The sequence below is a fragment of the Xenopus laevis genome, chromosome 2L, assembly GCF_017654675.1.
Source record: "Xenopus laevis strain J_2021 chromosome 2L, Xenopus_laevis_v10.1, whole genome shotgun sequence".
Taxonomy (NCBI): domain Eukaryota; kingdom Metazoa; phylum Chordata; class Amphibia; order Anura; family Pipidae; genus Xenopus; species Xenopus laevis.
This window is the reverse complement of record NC_054373.1, coordinates 27,740,202-27,761,630: the sequence shown is the minus strand read 5'-3', so window position 1 is coordinate 27,761,630 and position 21,429 is coordinate 27,740,202. Positions and strand designations below refer to the sequence as shown.

The 21,429-nt window shown below is 39.2% G+C and overlaps 1 protein-coding gene across 2 annotated transcripts; it reads right to left on the bottom strand.

Annotated features, from left to right (window-relative positions):
- Positions 1-665: 665 nt before the first annotated feature.
- MGC82469 (omega-amidase NIT2-B) lies at positions 666-19,441 on the bottom strand. 2 transcript variants are annotated; one of them, NM_001091940.1, is given in 10 exon segments: positions 666-2,322; positions 3,907-3,962; positions 5,657-5,755; positions 6,810-6,888; positions 8,314-8,388; positions 10,497-10,590; positions 11,953-12,041; positions 13,989-14,109; positions 15,554-15,672; positions 19,430-19,441. In NM_001091940.1, coding segments are annotated over 10 exon segments (831 nt in total). In that variant the 5' UTR covers positions 19,437-19,441; the 3' UTR covers positions 666-2,230.
- Between the last annotated feature and the right edge of the window lie 1,988 nt (positions 19,442-21,429).

The window sequence follows — 21,429 nt, the reverse complement described above, 5'->3', positions numbered from 1 at the left end:
TAAGGACAACCCTGACTGAATGTTGGACCACAACGAAGAACTTTAGCGCAAACTATCTGAAAACCCAGTGGCACAGCTTCCAAAATCATAGGTTGGCCACACTTGATTTTGTGGTTTTCTGACAAAAATCCGAAAAAAATCCAGTTTTCTGGCGGACAATTCGAACTCTTGTACAATTTTCACAGTTTTTTCCCGCACTGGAATTTTTCGAGAAAATGTATTGATGAATAAGGGGAAATATCCCGTGCAGATTTGGTCAGAGTATATTTCAGAAAATGAGATTTTCGTTTTTTAATAAATAACCCCCTTAGTGTAGAGTCTAAGATCCTCCAAGAACTAGTGTAGCCGTGTGACTATCCATCCTATAGGGTTGTGCCAAATCCAACATTTTTGATTCAGCCAGTGTTATTAAATTCTCGATTTGGCCAAATACTAAACCAATTCAACCCCCTAATTTGTAAATTTAAACAAAGTTTTAAAAATGCATTAGCCAAAAAGTGCTTCCAAGTCCAATGAGATTATGGGTTTAGATTTGATTGGCCCGGCACTCAGGATCCAAACACTTGTTGCGAGATTTGGTCAAATTCTGACCATCCTACTACTAATGACCACTCATGACATTGGGCCACCAGACAGATTTGAAAACTTTGAACTAAAACTCAGTGTTACATTAAAACTTGTTTTTATTATATAACAAATCTATTGTATCAACACATATACATTTCTTTTAGGGTAAGGGCAGATTCGTGGAGATTAGTCACCCCAGTGACAAATCGCCTTTTTTTTGGGGCAACAATCTCCCTGAACTGCCTTCCCGTCCGCTATAATAAAAAAATCGCCAGCGGGACACCACTCGCATCGCTATGTTTTCCAAAGTCGCCCAAAGTTTCCTCGTGAGGCATCTTCGGAAAACGAAGCGATCCGAGTGCCGTCCCACTGGTGAGTTTTCATTATAGCCGATGGGGAGTTTGTCGGCCCTGAAGAAGAGGCGTTTTGTCGCCGGGGCGACTAATCTCCCCAAATCTGCTCGTGTGCCCTCACCCTTAGGGACACCTTCATTTCTACAGCACCAATGAGTAACTGGCAGGCCCGGACACTCCTTTCTACGATTCATGTGATTTCTGATGTGTTATTAGACTACAGTGGGTCAGATGAAAGTTGTAGTACTTCTGGAGGGCTTACAGTTCCCCGTGCCTGTTCTAAATAGTATGGGCAACCTGATATACCCAGTGGCTTTTGCTCAACTACAACTCCCACCATTATTGAGTATTTGCCTTATAACTGAAACCATGTCATTTCTAGTTTAAACATTTCCAGTTTCTGTTCTATAATGCAAAATATACCAATGCAAATGATAAAATAAGGCAACATTTCTACATCCAGTTATTTGCTCATTATGCCTTTACATGACTGCTAATTAAGCCACCACCCTCCTGCTTCTCTTACTAGCTGTTACCTCTGAAATCCCCTGTACTCTCTCATTTCTATACTCTCTGTAGTAAGTCCAAGATCACAGGTGCACGTAACACATCTCAACATCTTAAATGAGCCGACATGACACACTTCAGCCTAAACAGACTTTGGTATGGTGTAATATTAACTGAGGAGCTGCTGTTACGAAGTACCTGGTCCCATATGTGGCCTCCAAAAGCTTTCATTGCCCACGGAATTTCAAGGCAGGAACTTCTTATGAGAAAATGGTGACCACTGATCTACTGAAGGAAATGAGATCAACATGAAGAATTGGAGGTTCTAACAAGGTGTGTGAGCCCAGGTATGGACTGCAGGAAGTGGGGTAGACCCATAAACCAATCATTTCCCCTACACACAACTGTAACTTATAGGTCTGCGAGCCTCGGTGTGGCTGCAGGAAGTGGGCTTGAAACTTATCCGCGTATCTTCCCTTACATATAACCATAAATCCCCATGAAGTTTTAAGTACTGCGGGAAGTAATCTTGGCACTTATATTCATAGCTTCCCATACATACAACATGAATTTCCTTTAAGATGGATGAACACTAGTCCAGACTACAAGTAATGTACTAGACATACATTCCCATAATGTTTGTGAGCATTAGTGTGTTGCAAAGAGAGTGCTGGTCACTTATAACTTTAACTTCCCATGAGGTTTGTGAGCACTTGTTGGAACAGCTTGTACCAAGTCATTATAAAATCTTAACAAGAAACTAAGGAGAAGGGTAATAATTCTTTTTCCAATAAAAACAGTCTTTAGTTCTTTTTTTCTTCCACAGTGTAAAGATTGTCACGGCGCTGCCTACGAATAGGTATTTGCTCCCGGATCTCGGCAAGGTACTGCAAATCTGTTAAAGTAAAGGAAAAGCAAAATAAATTCTTGTTTTATTGTGGCCAAACAACATTATACACAGTAATCCTATCAGCTCTATACCAGGGACAAGCAACTTTTAGCAGGCTGTTATATATTTTAACTAGTAATACAGGTATGGGACCTCTTATCCAGAAAACTCATGACCTGGTATAAGGAATCTTATCATACGTCTACTAAAAAAATAATAAGTCTGAATGCCAAAAACTCAAAAAATTAGGTTTTTTTTTTTACTATAAAATCCAAATTTTTTTATTATACCCCAAGAATGGAAAAAGTCAGAATCTGAAAAACCAGCATCTCAGACCTGCGAGGTTGTATATGAGTCAATGTCAGAAGTCCCAAAGATATTCTGATCTGTGCTGGGTTTCATGAAAAAATTTGAAGATTTCATGATTTTCGGGCACAAATCTGAAACATTGGTACGCTTCAAAATTTCCCGATTTTTTTTTTTTGAGTTTTTTCCCGAACTGGAAATTTTGGGGAAAATGAATTGATAAATAAGGGGAAATAACACATTGTAGTATATTTCAGAAAATAATGAGATAAATTCGGATTTGGATAAATAACTCATAAATAAACCCAATAGAAATGTTTTAGCTCCAGTAAGGATTAATTAAATCTAAGTTGGGATCTCAAGTGCCAGGTATTGTTTTAATGTTAAAGAGAATAAGGATATTATTTAAAAAAAATTATTATCTGGATAAAATGGAGTCTATGAGAGACGGCCTTTTCATAATTCTGAGTTTTTTGGATAACGGGTTTCGTATATTGCTGTGAAATCTGTAATTAAATTGAGTTAGCAAGAGCACGTTAATCTCAGCTTGATTGTCTCACTGTAGGATGCCTTTTATTTGCCAATAAGAGGAAGAACATCTTGTTGGGTTACCGGATTCTTGATGAAAATGACAGCTGTATTTGGGGAATACACTTACATCTACTCAAGATAATTTTGGAACTAATGTACAAATGTGACTGATGCGCTGATGCTTTCCTACATCTATAACCGTTAGGGTTTGGAGTCGGCCTTTTTCAGCAGGATTTGGCCGAATCCTTGCACCTGGCTGAAGCAATGCGAATCCAAATTTGCATATGTAAATTAGGGGTGGGAAGGAAAATCATGTGACTTTTTGTCACAAAACAAGGAAGTAAAATAATTTTCCCCACTTTTTTCCTTTCAATCCCCTAATTTGCATATGCAGCTCATAATTTGCTTATGCACATTAGGATCTGGTTCGGTATTCGGCCGAATCTTTCATAAAGGATTCGGCCGAATCCCAAATAGAAGATTCGGTGATCCCTAGTAACCATGTTATGAGCTAAGAGGGCCTTGAACAAAGGTTGGGCCTCCAAATGGAGCTTAAACATAAGCACAAGGACACAATTCATGTATATTCAAAAGTCCAGTAATCCTATCACTAAATTCCCGCATGGAAGCATGTGCATTGCGGTTACATTCAAATGCAAGTAACAAGCTGTCACAACCTCTAAGATAAAAAGAAAACATCACACATTTAAGGTAAGATATCGAGATAAAGTAGGATATGAAAGGACTCCGTACCAATGTCAGCAGAAATAACGGTTTCTTCGAAACCAGCTTTAGCAATGACTTCGCCCCTGCAAACAAGGATATACATCTGATAAATAAACATTTTTTCCTTTTGCACAAAAATTGATTATTCTCATGGAACTAGAGTGAAAGTTGCTGGCTCAATAACTCCAAGCGTGCCTACATGTGTAGATGTGGGGGAGGGTTATTTATCAAAGGTTGAGTTGTTTTAGAGGGTATTTTTCGGTCAATACTCGAATTTTCAATACAGCACTTACTCCAACAACTGGAATTCAGGGAACATATGGAGAGAATGACTGCAGGAACACTAGAGTCCAAACTCAAATGTAGCCGAATTTGGGACCCTTGGCACCCTCTATAACTCTTGTGATGTTATGTCCTCTGCCATTATTACTACTAGTGGTTATTGGAGATATGAGTAATGGGTTGCCTACCCTGAAACCTTACCTATTATGCCGTATATGCCATGTACTACTTATGATTTTTTTTATTATTCAATCATACCTTTATATTGTTTTATTTTATCTTCCTTTCTTTTCACTTTCCTTTCTTCTATTTTGTACCAAACAGACTGAATACTGTTTATGTGTATATGTGCTTTAATTATGTACACTTAAGTCAAATGTATATTTTGAACTAGTTTATTACATAATAAACATACAAGTTTAAAAAAAAACTCGAATTTTCAATTAAAAAAAATTATTTTCTTTTTTTTTCCAAAAAACAAAAACAAACTTTTTGAGATTTATTATACCTGACGCTGGAAATAGTTTGAATCCAAAAATTAACCATCTAAAACCTGTCGAGGCCATGTAGGAGTCAGTGGCAGAGGTCCCTTAAATCATTTGAAGATTTTAACAGCCTTCATGATGTTCGAGTTTTTTTCAGAGCATTTTGCCCCAAAACTCGAGCAATTCGAGCGTTCAAGTTCCCCCCCCCCCCCCGACTACACTGATTCAAGTTTTTTCTTAAAATTAGAAATCATTTAAAGGGGATCTGTCACCCTAAAATAATTTCAAATTCTTTTCTATCATGTTAGTTGAGCAAAATAAACTTTACTTACACTGTATTTATTATTTAAATTTTTTTTCCTTCTGTCTTGGAATTATACAATCACAGCAAGCAGGCAGCAGCCATTTTGTGGACACGGTTATTAAGGGAAATTGTGTATCACCCCAAAATCTTGTGTATGCACCAGAATGGGGGACCTAATGTCCATGTGCAGTGCCCTACACAATTATAGAGCCTGAGGAGGGAAGGGGGAATGCGAGGAGAGCAGTGACATGTAGGAAGTGCTGAATGGAAAGTGAAAGTAATTGACTGCCCCGCCTCTATGCCTCGGGCATAGAGGCGGGGCTGGTAATATTTGATTGACAGTTTAGATATTTAAACACCTTTATAACAGGTATGGATGTTTTAATGAACATTTTTTTTGGGGTTTCATATTTAATTTGCAAAGGACTTTCATAATGCAGCTTTTTATGTGTAGGTGACAGGTCCACTTTAAGGTCTAAAAAAGCTTACAAAGTTCTAAAATTCGACCTTTGATATATTAACCACTAAATTTTATGATAATCAATATGTATTTGTAAAGCGCCAACACATTCTGCAGCGCTGTACAAGAAATGGGTGTGTACATACAGATATACATTCAAAGCGACTAATAACAGATACAAGTGGAAATACACACACATACACAAGGCAAATTATGAATGATTTTACACATATGAAACAGGCTCACCATGGGCTGACTACAGTGCTGTGGCCCCAAGCCACATAGGATGCCTTCTCATCCCTGGCAGGAGAAGCAGTTGCCACATACACCTGGTTGTCCAGAGCTCTGAAAAGGAAAGAAAAACAAAAAAATCTTTTGACATATTACAGTAGTGAGTAGTATAGTAGTTAAAGGTCAGGCTGAAACAGGGGAACTATCTCAAAAATGAAAAATTTATACAAGCTTCATTATACTGAAATGAGAAACTTTCTAAATACCATCAATTAAATATTTTGCATCGAAAATGAAAATTGAATATGAACTTCATCATACTAAAATAATTAACTTTCTAAATACAATCAATTAAATGTTCTGCATTGTTTCTGAAATAATCAAGTTTCTATTCACAATTCCTCTCTCAGCATCTGTTTCTCCTCATTCTGTCTTCATGCAGGAGTTAGGTGTCAGATATTCATTGACAGTTAGATCCAATATATCTTATAGGGGGGCTCCTATAAGATGTATCAGAGCTCACTCTATTAAAATCACCAGACATTGTGTCTGTGTTAGTTTTTGGGGGGGAACCCGGTTACCCAAATAAGATTTTACGGACCTCAGAAAAAAGTAAAAGACGCCAGCGTTTTTTGGGACTAAAAATCTTTGCAGTGTTACGTCCGTTCACCAGAGCAAAAATTCGCCTGGTGCTAGAGTGCGAAACAACGCTAGCGTTCACTAGCAAAGTGATGCCTGCGCCAGTTAGGGAATCGGCGAAGTTTCCGAAATGACGTCACGGTGGCGAATTTTCCCTAGCGTTAGTAACTTCGCCCTTTAGGGAATCTGCCCCAAACTGTCAATGAACTGCTGCAAGAAGACAGAATGAAGAGAAACAGATGTTGAGAGAAGAGTGAACATAAACGTGAGTATTTCAGAAACGATGCAGAATATTTGACTGATTGTATTTACAACGTTTTTTTTATTTTATTATGGTGAAGCTTATATTTTTTATTGTCATGATAGTTCCCTTTAATAATAGAGATGGATTCCAGAACTTAGTTTGGCAAGGACAGTGTTAGAGTTGGGTGCAGGCTGACCAATGCATCACTACCCTACAGTTTCCTTTACAAAACACACACACAGCAGCGGATTGGCCCAACAGGAAAAATGGTTCATTCCTACTAACCGTGCCCTCTGTAGAAGTTCCCAATGAGCCGGCCCAGTTGTCATGTTGAAGGCACCAGGGTAAACCAGCAGCTGGCAGCCTGTATTAAACAAACCAGAGCCTGGCTTTAAACAACAATCAGCATAAGTAAACTTGCAGTGGAAGAACATAAAAAAATGATGAAAACGGTTAAGTTGTATAGTTTGAAGTACAGGTAGGGGATCCATTCTCCAGAGACCTCTGAATTACAGGAAGGCCATCTCCCATAGACCCCATTTTAATTAAATAATTTGATTTTTTAATTTAGAATTCTCTTTAATAATAAAACAGTACCTGGTTCTTGATCCCAACGGAGATATAATTAATCATTACGGAAGGCAAAACCATTCTAATGGGTTTAATGAATGTTCAAATAATTTTTTTAATAGACAAAGTATGGAGATCCAAATTACAGAAAGATCCCTCATCCGGAAGCCCTCAGGTGCCAAGCATTCTGGATAACAGGTCCTATACCTGTACTGTGTACAAGCATCATGGACACATCATACTATATACAGAGAAAGGAACAGCCCAGAAACCGGTACAGGTATGGTATTTGTTATCCGGAAGTCCGCTATCCAGAAAGCTCCAAATTATGGAAAAGCCGTTTCCCATTAGAGTATTTTATCCAAATAATCCAAGTTTTTAAAAATGATTTCCTTTTTCTTTGTAATTATAAAACAGTGTCTTGTACTTGATCCCAACTAAGATATAATTAATCCTTATTGGAAGCAAAACCAGCCTATTGGGTTTGTTTAGGGGCAGATGTATCAAGGGTCGGATTAATAGCTCATGGGAGTTTTTAAAACTCCCATAAACTCAAAATTCGACCTACTGCAATTTTTTAACAAAATCACATTTTTCAAACTCGGGTGAATGGGATTGACCCTCAAACTCTAATAGAATTCAAATCGAATTAGTTTTTTCTCCGAAAAAATTTTATTTTTAGGAAGGCAGCAAACAACTCCAAATTGATCCCAGGGCGTCCCCCATAGGCTAAAACAGCAATTCGGCAGGTTTAAGGTGGTTAATAGTTGACTTTGAAATATTAAAGGGCCAATACATGATACATTTCAAAAATCTAATTTTTTTTAAAAACAAATTGAATTTTAACAATTCTCTAGTCGAATTTGAAAGTATTGGCCATAAAAAAAACTTGAAAATGTGATAAATCTGCCCCTTAATGTTTACATGATTTTCTAGTACTTAAGGTATGAAGATCTAAAGTATCCATTATCTGGAAAAGCCCAGGTCCTGAGCATTCTGGATAACAGGTCCCATACCTGTAGAAACTGAACTAGCAGTGCACTGTCGGTACAGTTACTTGCTTTGTGGTTTTCCTTTCATTCCAAACCTTATCTGTGGCTCAGAAGGTCACTTTCTATGCACATATATTACTCACAATCAGCACAATGCAATGAGTGTGTAGATGTGTGTGTAGAGGACAAGCACACAAAAGTATCACAGAAACATTATCGGGTCTCACCTTTGTTGGCGTATATTTGGGCAAGCTCAGCAAATCGCATGTCATAACAGATTCCAACTCCAACTTTGCAGTAAGCTGTTTCAATCAAACACATAAAAGAATGCATGAGAATAAATATATATAATACACAAAAGCCATGAATATCCTGTAAATTATGTCCTTATAAACGGTGAGTACTGATGTCATCAGTTATAAACGGTGAGTACTGATGTCATTTCTGTCACATGACTCACTTAAATTTGTGTATTATAATAAATAAAGTACCCCCAGTTGTAAAATATAAGGATATTAGAAGTTACCTCGGAGTTCCATGACCTGTATAAAAACACTCGGCCTTCGGCCTCGTGTTTTTATATGGTCATGAAACTCCTCGGTAACTTATAATATCCTTATATTTTACAAGAGGGGGTACTTTATTCACTATATATTTCCCCATGTACATTTTCTTCTTTCCACATCAGTAAGTTAAGTTGTAACCCCCTTTTTGATATGAGATTATTTGCCTCTTTTCATTCATGAAGAACGCTTGCTTTGGGGCCGTACCTGTCCTCAGAGACACAAATTTCAATTCACTTGAGGAGGTTTTTAATTATAGCCCTGAATATGATGCAAAATATTTGTTTTTTAACTTAATAAATAAATTTGGTTAATAGTGATCAAGTAATGTAGCCTCATGGTTCCTTAAAAGCTCAAAAAAAACAGAGGAGTGATTTGATGTAAGTACAGGTATTGGATCCTTTATCCGAAAACCCATTATCCAGAAAGCTACGATTTACGGAATGGCCATCTCCCATAGGGGCAAATTCCCTAACCGGGAAAATTCGCCAGCGCAACACTTCGCCAGGCGTAAATTCACTAGGACAATGGCAATTCCCTAAAGTGCGAAGTTGTGTCCAGGGCAGAGAACGCTGGCGAATATTCGCTAGCGTTACTTCGGCAATCAAAGCAAAGATGCACTATCGTTGCCTAATTTGCATACGGCGGGAAATGATAAAGTTACATGAACGTTTATGTTGCAGCAAATACATTAAATTACATTACATAATTCCAGGGAACCTTAATAAAAGCTTTTATATTGCCCTACACATGAGCCCAGTGTATAGTTCGTGTTCCTTATGTTAGAAAATACATTTTACGGACCTTTGCAGGCTATCACTCTGAAAAAGGAAAAGAAGCCAGCGTTTTTTGGGACTTTTGCACTAAAAATTAAGGAAGTCCTATACACTCCATTGCACTTTGCCTGGTCTGAGCTGGTGAAGGCAAGTCTGGCGAATGAGGTAACGTTCAGTAAAATACACATCTTAGTGAATTTGTGGTGTTACGTCCATTTGCTAGAGCGAAAATTCGCCTGGCGTTAGAGTGCGAAGCAACGCTAGCGTCTATCTCCTTCACTAGCGAAGTGACGCCTGCACCTGCGAAGTTCCAAAATTACGTCACGCTGCCGAATTTTCGCTAGCGTTAGTCACTTCGCCCTTTAGGGAATCTGCCCCAAATAATTCAAATTTTTTTTTTTTCTGTAATAATAAAACAGTATCTTGTACTTGATTCACACTAAGATATAATTAATCCTTATTGGAAGCAAAACCAGCCTATTGGGCTTATTTAATGTTTATAGTGTTTTCTAGTAGATTTAGAGGTATGAAGTCTACGGAAAGATCCCTTATCCGGAAGACCCAGGTCCCAAGCATTCTGGATAAAAGGTCCCATACCTGTAATCATTGCCATCTGGTTTGTAAACTCTTGGGGCCTACCCCAATTTTCTCATACTCTTGATCCCCAACCAGTCACTCCATTGCAACATGTTTCTCACCAACCAATTGGATGTTGCTCCCTGCGGCTCCCAGTGGCCACAGGTGCTTCTTTTTTAATTCTTGACTTGAAGGTAATTATTTGTTGCATAAAAAAACAAGTGTACTGCCAAACAGAGCCTCCTGTAGACTGACTGTCCAAATAGGGGCTAACAAATAGCCAATCACAGCCCTTATTTGGTACCCCCAGGAACTCTGTTTACATTTGCATGTGGCTCATGGGTAGAAAAGTTTGTGACCCCTGCTATAAGTTATGGAATATACAGATCCATACTGTTCTTTTTTTTCCACATTTAGTTTTATAAAGTACTTTGCAAGTTAATATATTCTTTTACACACCCACAGTAATTTGGATGCATTTTGATGTGTACCTACGGGTATCAAAGACAGAGAAGCTGTCTCCAGGGCTTAGTGTTTCAGATTCCTGGAACCGTATTTTCCCAGGAACATCAATGTCAAATAAATGGATCTGTGAGGGAAAAAATTCAGAAAAGAAGGCAAACGTATCATCAGGCATGTGATTTGTCAAGCAATATACATTCATTATCACTAGTGGCTCTTAAGGCTTTGAAAATATCCTTTATGGATGAATACAATTACTGGATTATAATGACAGGCCATGATGGAAAATGCTAGGCTCCCCAATTAAACTATCCTCAGGACCAAATATCTAAAAGGGTTTGTTCATATTTACATTAACTTTAAAGTGGACCTGTCACCCAGACATTAAAAAAAGCTGTATAATATATGTCCTTTTCAGATTAAACCTAAATTATTTTTTTTTATTTAAGCATTCATAGCTGTTGTAAACTCGTTTAAAAATCTCAGCTGTGAATCAGATATTGCCTGCCCCTCCTATATGCCTTAGGCATAGAGGCGGGGCAGACAATTACTTTCACTTTCCATTCAGCACTTACTAGATGTCACTGCACTCCCCAAATTCTCATTCTCTTCACAGTTTAATTGTGTAGCCAGGGCATGGGGATGGACATCAGGTCCCCCAGTTCTGGTGCACAAACAAGATTCTAAGATGGTGCAAGGCTTGTCTTTAGAACAGTGTCCACAAAATGGCTACTGCCTGCTTGTTATAATTATTGATTCCCAGATGGAAGGAAACAAGATTCAAATAATTTTTACAGTGTAATTAAAGTTCATTTTGCTTGACTACTAACATGATAAAATAGGATTTGGAATTATTTTCTTGGGTGTCCTTTAAGTTATACAGAGATCATATCCAACCTGAAGCATCATTTTTCTAAAACAATCCCAACTTGGTCTGCCTAGAAACTGCAGTGTTTAATCAACAGGAGCCTTACCAGTGCTACCCTCTTTTACACACTTTTAATACAGGACAATTAAAAGGGAAGGGAAAGATGAGTAATACAAAGTAGCAATAACAATAAATGTGTAGCCTTACAGAGTATTTGGATTTTAGACGGGGTCAGTGACCCCCATTTGAAAACTGGAAAGAGTCAGAAGAAGGCAAATAATTCAAAAACTATAAAAAAAGAAATCATGAAGACCAATTGAAAAGTTGCTTACAACTGGCCATTCTATAACATACTAAAAGTATACTTAAAAGGGGAACCACCTCTTTAAAGCATTGGGCATAAGAAATACTTGTGCTAAAGTATACATTCAGTTAAACTGGAGAGACTGAAGTTGGGAGACTGAAATTGCGAGCCATAGCTGAAGTCTGGAGTTTGCTAGTTTCATTCATCAAATTCAACCCAAAAGAAATCTGTCCGGGATTGGGGCCCTTTTGTGTAGGGGGGGGACTGTAATGATGCTGAGGTTAAAAACTGAATATGTGAAACTGAACTGTCATTACCTTCCTGTGCTTAACTAATAAGGTTCCATCAGGTCCAAATACAGCGCATGTGTTATAAAACTTCCCAGAATCTTCTTCAGGGATTGAACCTAGGACAAGAATAAACAGAATAATAAGGCTGCAGAAAGGACAGACAAAGAATGAGAAACAGACAGCAATCTTAGGGTTGCAGCTGGGATCCCGGGGGGTTGTGCGGGCCCCAAAGGCAACAGGCAAAGTGGAACTCAGATCCCCCAGTCCGACACTGTCTGTCTGTGCCCACGACAGTTTTTTTGTTTGTTTTATTTTTTTCATTTTCCCAGATTTTTTTGGTTCCCTGAAAAATATACAACTGTAAATTGGTGATGGGGGGGGGGCAATCCATTAAAATCAAGCATTTTTACACAACAGTTTTGCCACCAAAAATCATATCCATTGTTATATATCATATAAATGATTTAATGCAGACTGGTGTCAAATTAAAGGTAGGCTAATTTGGATGATGCAGTTTATCTTTAGATTGTGAGCTCTTGTGATTTTTATTAACCCTGCTGAGAATAAGTACTAGAACAGCAAATGAGCAATTGTTCAGTTTAGGGAAGCTACACAGCTACCAGTGCAGTACTTTATAAATAGGATTTAAGTCCCATTTATATCCAGGGCACCAATCACCACTTTAAAGTAAAAATGTCGAAGTCAAATTTATCGCATGTCCAAAACATGTTTTTTCCTGCTTTTATCCAGAGCCGTTATCCAAACCAGTGGAATTTCCATATACTGTACATTGCGGCACCTGAGACATTCATGGGAAACTACAATAAAAATGTCAACTAGGGGAGACATTCACACTGCATCATTAGCTAATAGGGATGCACCGAATCCAGGATTCGGTTTGGTATTCTGACTTTTTCAGCAGGATTCGGATTCAGCCAAATCCTTCTGCCCGGCCAAACCGAATCCTAATTTGTATATGATGGGGCGGGGAGGGAAATCACGTGACTTTTTGTCACAAAACAAGGAAGTAAAAAATGTTTTCCCCTTCCCACCCATAATTTGAATATTCAAATTAGGATTCGGATTTGGTTTTCAGCCGAATCTTTCGCAAAGGATTTGGGGCTTCAGCCGATTCCAAAATAGTGGATTCAGTGCAACCCTATTAGTTAACAAGCCTGGGGTGCCAGCAGTTCACCCTATGGGGCAAATTTACTAACCTCCGAAAATTCGCCAGCGAGAGCTTCAGACACATCGCAACACTTCGCCAGGACAACGCTAATTGACTAAAAATTGAAGTTGCGTCCAGGGCGCTGAACGCTGGTGAAGTTGCGCTAGTGTTACTGCGCCAAGCAAAGCGAAGTTTCGCTAGTGTTGCCTAATTTGCATCTGGTGGGAAGTTAAAAGTTGAATGGACGTACATGTTGCAGCAAATACATTACACTACACAAGCCTGGGAAACCTTAATAAAATAAAATAAAGTTGTTATATTGCCCTACACATGAGCCCAGTGTATAGTTTATGTGCCATATGTAAGGAAATGTAGGGGGGAAGCCGGGTACCCCAAAAAAAAGTAAACATTGTTTCAGCCTATCACCCTGAAAAAAGGAAAAGTCGCCAGTGTTTTTTGGAACTTAGAAAAATGTTCTACAGAAAAACTATTTTTTGAGGAACTCCTATCTACTCTATTGCACTTCGCCTGGTCTGAGCTGGTGAAGGCAAGTCTGGCGCAAGTGTTAACGTTCTGTAAAATCTGTATCTTAGTGAATTTGTGTAGTTACGTCCATTCGCCAGAGCCTAAATTATGCCAGCGACCGTTAGTAAATCGGCGAAGTTCCAAAATTACGTCTTATCCTCAGGAGGGGCAGGCAATATTTGACTGACAGCTGAGATTTTTAAACGAGTTTACAACAGCTATGAATGCTTAAATAAAAACAAAATAATTTGGGTTTCATGTTTAAAATTACTTCATTCACTTCGCCCTTTAGTAAATTTGCCCCTTTGTCTCTGTCCCACCCAAAACACTAAGTTTCAGCAGCAGCAACAAAAAAAAAACCCTCTCTAACCTCCAATGAGATAAATTCCACATTCCTTGGCTACTTGTGACAGAAGCTCCGTGGATTCCCCAGGGATCTTCTCAGCATATTCAGGGAAATACTTTGTGCCATAAGGTGAATTAAAACACTCCTGCAATAGATAAATACATACAATGTAAAATTCACTATGTACAGTCATAACATAACATGTATTCTGTTTAGCAGTGAAGAAGTGATTTTTTGCCATTGTATGAAATACCCTCAATACTGATACAGGTATGGGATCTGTTATCCGGAAACACGTGATCCAGAAAGCTCCACATTACAGAGACGCGGTCTCCCATAGACTCCATTTTATCCAAATAATCCAAATTTTTAAGAATGATTTCCCTTTTCTTTGTAATAATAAAACAGTAGCTTGTATTTTACCCCAACTTAGATATAATTAATCCTTATTGGAAGCAAAACCAGCCTATTGGGTTTATTTAATGTTTACATGATTGTCTAGTAGACTTAAAGCAGACCTGTCACCTACACATAAAAAGCTCCATAATGAAAGTCCTTTGCAAATGAAACATGGAACACAAATAATTTTTTTTGTTAAAATATATATACCTGTTATAACGGTGTTTAAATATCTGAGCTGTCAATCAAATATTATTTTCCACGCCTCTTTGCCTAAGGCATAGAGGTGGGGCATTACTTACTTTCAATTTCCATTAAGCAATTCCAACATGTCACTGCCCTCCCCACATTCCCCGTTCCCTCCTCACGCTCTTCAATTGTGCAGGACACTGTGGATATTAGGTCCCCCATTCTGGTGCATACACTAGATTTTGGGGGTGATACACAATTTGTCTTAATAACAGTGTCCATAAAATGGCAGCTGCCTGCTTGATAATTCCAAGACTGAAGGAAACAAAATGTAAATAATAAATATAGTGTAAGAATAGTTTATTTTGGTCAACTAACATAAGACAAGAATTTGGAATTATTTCTTAGGGTGACAGGTCCCCTTTAAGGTATGAAGATCCAAATTACGGAAAGATTAGTTATCCGGAACACCCCAGGCCCCGAGCATTCTGGATAACAGGACCCATACCTGTATTATGAACTCTTACCAGAGAAATACTCAGTCAACAAAATGATGTGTAGCACTTCCCCGGGTACTACTAATAAGCATAAGTTGCCCCTGGACATAAGCATGTGCATTAATAGTTCTCACTCAGGCAACACATTGGAATTTGTTAGTGATATGCATCCAGCAGATCACATAATGAGCATAAATATAAATAGAATTCAGAATGCACTTGGCGGGCATTCACTTGATGACATATTTATACTGGCTTGCTTTATATGGATCCAGATCCATTTACATGTGAAGCAACGACAGTAGCAGAAGTCCAAGTGCAGGTTCTTGCTGCTCCTTTGCCCATATAGTGAATGTGTCACAGCAAATATTTCCCAGGGAAAGGAGCTGTGGGCGTCCGTCAGGCTTTCAGGAACAGCTAGAGCTTTATGTGATTTCAGTTAAACACTGTCTCCAAGGCACTGAAAATGGAGCTCTGTGCCAGACCCTTGAGTTCGATACAGACCGGCAGCGCAACAATCTGAGCCCCTTTTTGTGCAGCCTCTTTAATAAGCTTGCAGGCCTTGTTGAGGTTGTCCGATTTCACAGGAGACACAAGGAACTGGACCAAGGAGAGTCGGAATTCTGTAAAGACGCAACACGGGTCAACGAGGAGAAATGGAATCACTCAAGGCTGAAGCACACTAGAAGATATAACACTGAAATTATTATTATTCTTACTAGAGATGCACCGAATCCAGGATTTGGTTCGAGATTTGGCCTTTTTCAGCAGGATTTAGCCGAATCCTTCTGCCCGGCCAAACCAAATCCTAATCTGCATATGCAAATTAGGGGCGGGGAGGGAAATTGCGTGACTTTTTGTCAGAAAACAAGGAAGTAAAAAATGTTTTCCCCTTCCCACCCTTAATTTGCATAGGCAAGTTAGGGTTCAGATTCGGTTCTGTATTCGGCCGAATCTTTCGTGAAGGATTCAGGGGTTCGGCCGAATCCAAAAAAGTGGATTTGGTGCATCCCTAATTCTTACGTACTTTAGCTCACTCACAACTAGGGTAGCGACCTTTTCCGAAAATCTTTACAGGCTGGTGAGGACGGGAACAAAAGGAGGCGGGCCTTGACGTAAAAGGGGGTGGTGCCGTATTGCAGAGATCGCCAGAAGGAGGACAAAAGTTAAGTTTCCAGGGGTTTGGGGGCAGGTCAAGGGGTCTTGTTAAGGGTATTACAAATTTACCGGCAGCTACATTGCCGGTAAATTTGTAATACCGGCCCCGAACTTGGCAGGTGTTGTAAAAAATACCGGCCAGGTAGCAACCCTACTTAAGGCCCTGGCAAATTATCACCAATGCAGTAAAGCAACAAACTGCAGAGCTCAGACCTAACTGCTGATTGCTTGATGCCAATATAAGTCAGTTTATTTAAAAAAAAAAAAAAAACAGCAATTGCAATTTCATGTGCCAAATGTCTATGTAATTATATTTTTTATTAAGTCAAAGAAGGCTTAAAAAATGGAAGTATTTAGCCACCAGCAATACACCCATGAAGTGCTATCATTTTTCAGACAAATCCAATTTGATAATCGAAGTACTGTCTCTTTAAAAAATACTTCGACCACCTACTTCGGTAGATAAAACCTACCGAAGTCAATGTTAGCCTATGGGGACCTTCCCCATAAGCTTGCCTGTGATTTTTTGATCGAAGGATTTTCCTTCGATCGTTGGATTCAAATCCTTCGAATCGTTCGATTCGAAGGATTTAATCGTTCGATCGAACGAAAAATCCTTCGATCGATCGATCGCAGGATTTGCGCAAAATCGTTCGACTTCGATATTCGAAGTCGAACGATTTTAGTTCCCAGTCGAATATCGAGGGTTAATTAACCCTCGATATTCGACTATTGATGAATCGGCCCCTTAAGGTATGAAGATCCAAATTACGGACCTGATCTATATAAATCCTAGGTCCTGAGCATTCTGGCTAACAGGTCCTATTTTAGAGCTTTATCCAATTCCTCTCATCAATATCCAAAACAGCTTTCTGTATAATCCTCTGGTCATAGTGCAAGACACAAAGCAAAGTACGGCTGAAGGTTAATCTTTAGCAGGCTTCTTCTTACCATGCCTAAACTTCTGAATTCTTGTCCAGTACCCAAGGCAAATATTTAATTGACTGTGGTAGGACAGTGCTGCGCTCAACCAGAGGAAAGGTTTATTATAGCAGAATTAAGCTACCTGTCTTACTCAAAGCAACATTAAGAATAAGTATTAGTATATATGGAAAGTGCAACTTTGGGTTCGTCTGAGATCATCACCTAACGGATCCCATTTTCTTCTGTCTCGTTGAAACCTTCAGATCAAACTCAAATACCAAATTTCACTGCAGGTTGTGTGATCAAACACAACACACTCTATTTGCATGCTCTTGCCCCATGTTGAGATTAGAACAGAGGTCTATGAAAATCCATTCATTTGCATGAACCTCCACTTGCTGCATTGGATTTAGCAGTGGAAAACTAAGGCCGTAATAACAAAGGTGCAATTTAAAATTCAATTTTTGTGCATTTGCCCTGTATTAAATGAACTAAATTAAAGCGCATGTGAAAACCTTGAGCATCTGCTGAATAATGAAAGCAGACTCAATTGCACTATAAATTGGGGGTTTAGTGTGTGTGCTGCATCTATTATTTATTTCTATTACAGGTAAGGGACCTGTTATCCAGAATTCTATAGACATGGGGTTCTACGGATAAAGGATCTTTACATAATTTGGATCTTCATACCTTAAGTCTACTAGAAAATCATGTAAACATTAAATAAATTCAATAGGCAGCTTTTGCTTCTGATAAGGATTAATTATATATTAGTTGGGATCAAGTACAAGCTACTGTTTTATCATCACAGAGAAAAAGGTAATCGTTTTTTAGGGCACTTATAGAGGTTTCGGGAGATTTAGTCGCCTCTTCTTCGGGCGACTATTCTCCCTGAACTGCCTTTCTGCCGGCTAAATCATGACTCTAAATCACCGGAGGGATGGCAATCGGATCGCTTCATTTTCCGAGGTTTCCTCGTGAGGTAACTTTGGAAAATGAAGCGCTCCGAGTGCCATCCCGTCAGTGATTTAGATTCTAGCCGGCAATTCGGGGAGATTAGTCGCCCGAAGAAGCGGCGATTTGATGCCGGGCGACAAATCTCCCCAATTCTCCAAGTGTGTCTCTAAAAATCTGGATTATTTGGATAAAATGGAGTCTATGTTAGCCAATCTCTAATATTGCTCACCAATCCCTTGGATTTTGCTCCAAGTGGCCTCAAAGCAGGTGCTTATTTTTGAATGTCTGCCTTGAAGGCAAGTTTTGGTTGTATAAAAGATGCAGATGTACTGCCAAAAAAAGCCTCCTGTAGTCTGTCAGTCCACATAGGGGCTACCAAATAGCCAATCACAGCCCTTATGTTGTACCCTGCAGGAACAGTTTTCATGCTTGTGTTGTTCTATAAATCTGTTTACATTTAGATGTGGCTCACAGGTAAAAAAAAATAAATTGGGGACCTCTGATTTAAAAAGGCCGTATATTTAGTACACATCAGATTTCCGCAGGCAAATAAACGCGCAGGGCAAACAAAACCACCAGCGGATACAGGGACAAAGGAAAAAATAAGGATACAGAAATGATAAGCTGACGCTGTTGTACAGGGTTGTCCAACCACTCACACATCTCACTAGGACTCCCAGCATGCCGTTCATTTTTATAGTTCAACAACAAGACGGCCATAGAGCCTTGGTATTGTAGTTATTTCATTTAGAGCCCCTCAGGGCCACTTTGTTTTCTAGTCACAAGCGATAAGGTCACTGGAAAGTTAGTGATGAGTGAGAGCAATGTAGGGTTGCCACCTGGCCCGTATTTTACCGACCTGGCCGGTAAAAATGATGGCTGATCCCAATGTTATTAATAGGGAAATAAAAAAAAATATATAGGAAGGCCTGTATTTTTTTCCAGAAAAGGTGGCAACCCTAGGCCCATACAGGGCTCATCAGATGATTTTAGCTGCAGAACAAATACAGCCCCAGCCTGAACTCATCCAGCCTTGTTACATGTGTATAGTACAGACTAGCACAAGGGCAAACGTGACTGTTCCACAGGAATAACCCAATTACACATTTGCAGCACTAGTCACTAAGCAAGTCTGAGTTGATTAAAGTCGTTGCTATGGTTACACACGCACTTTTGCTCCTGTGGAAACTTCAGCAAATGAGTCGCAAAGATCTAAGCAGCCAATTCCCTGCCCATTCTCTCTCTATTTCATGTCACTGCCCATGAATACCTTATACAATACAAACGATTCTGCTCTTGCCCCTGATTACAGTAAAACCGCGCCCATGTGACCCCACTTACTTGCCATACTCCTGACTGCTTGCATACTGTCACCTACTGTGCTGCCTAGCCCTGTCATACCCGAGGCACACAGGAAATCGGCCCGTCGCCCCGCCCCCAGCAAAGGATTCTGGGGAGTGTAGTTTTATTTTACACACGTACTCAGCATTGAGTACGGTAGTTGTGTTTGAGAGTTTGCTCCTGGTATTACAAGACACGATGTCACCGCTTGGTGTTCTGATCCCCACTGCCCTGTGATCCACCACATCCAACACTCAAGTCTCAAATAAAATGAGTGACAAATTAGTGGACATTTTCCATGGAATCAAAGGGCAAATGTACACATCGGAAATACAATAAAATGTAAAGAAAAGGAAATTGTAGGGCAGTTTCATGGAACCCTTGAATGGGCAAACTTGCACTTCCCTAATATCAACATTTCCTTTCTGACCCCTAAATTGGGCAATTCTAAGCAACTTTTCAGTTGGTCTTCATATTTTTTATAGTTTTTGAATTATTTGCCTTCTTTCGACTCTTTGCAGCTTTCAAATGGGGGTCACTGACCCCATCTAAAAACAAATGCTCTGTAAGGCTACAAATCTATTGTTATTGCTACATTTTATTTCTCATCTTTCTATTCGGGTCTCTGGTATTCATATTCCAGGCAATTATTCAAATCAGTGCATGGTTGCTAGGGGAACTTGGACCCTAGCAACCAGATTGCAAACTGGAGAGCAGCTGAATTAAAAGCTAAATAATAGGGATGCACTGAATCCAGGATTCGGTTCAGGATTCGGCCTTTTGTCAGCAGGATTCGGATTCGGCCAAATTCTTGTGCCTGGCCGAACCAGATCCTAATTTGCATATGTAAATTAGGGGCGGGTAGGGAAATCGCATGCTTTTTCGTCACAAACCCACCTATTTATAACCAAACCCATGCCTGACTGCTGCTATTGGGGTAATGCTGATGTAATCAGTATCTTCAGCCAATCAGGTGCTTGCTGTCCTCTGCTCCAGATGATTGGTCACCTGCTGTCACATGCTTAACTGCATAGCTAGAGATTACAGCCTTTTACCTGCTCTCTCTGTAAGTACTTTTTTAATGTAAATATTACCTATTTTTATATCTAATAAATAAATGGGGGAGGAATGGCACATTTTAGGGCATCATTTATTTAGCACTAGCAACACATATTCTCTGTGCCACTGACACTGTTTGTATAAAGAAAAGAAAAGTCAGGCTGGCAGTTGATGGCAGTTGGGCAGCAGCTTAATGGATATAGAGATATTATAACACAGCATAAGAAATGTACAGGGATCTGTCTGTATCACTTTGAATTGCTTTGTCTGTGTATCTGCGGCTTTAAAGTAACAGGGGGCAGAATCTGTAGTTATTTGTAGTCATTTTTGGAGGTGTCCAGCCATTTGGGTCAAGTTTAGCTGCATTGCTAGAGATCACTACCCATTCCCTCCTCTCTCTCTCTCTCTCTCTCTCTCTCTAAGTACATTTCCAGCTAAATATAACACATTTTTAACAATTAAATGTAACCATTTTTCAAATAAAGAAAGGAGATTCCAACAGTGGATGGATTAGCATAAAATTGGGCAGAGAAACCCACTGTGTGGATTTTGTAGTATTCTAATAATTGTAAATCAGTCATATCAACTGTAAGCAGAACATATCAAAGATAATATAAAATAAGGCACGTTAAGATATTGGTAAGTGATCTAAGAAGAATATTACTAATTTTTAATATAAGATTCCCTGTGCCACTGAAATTGTATAAAGAGTCAGGGTGGCAGTTAATGGCAGTTGGGCAGCAGCTAAATGGATAGAGAGGGCCCCAGGTTCTGCTGATAATATTATAACATTCATCTGTACTTTGTTATACACCTGCACCAAGTCAGCCAATCCTCTTTCTGGTTCCCAAGCTACAAACATAGTTGGACTGGCCCATTAGAATATAAGAGGAGCTGCCAGCTGGGTGCAGTCCCTAGTGGTCTCAAGCCAAAGGCAATTA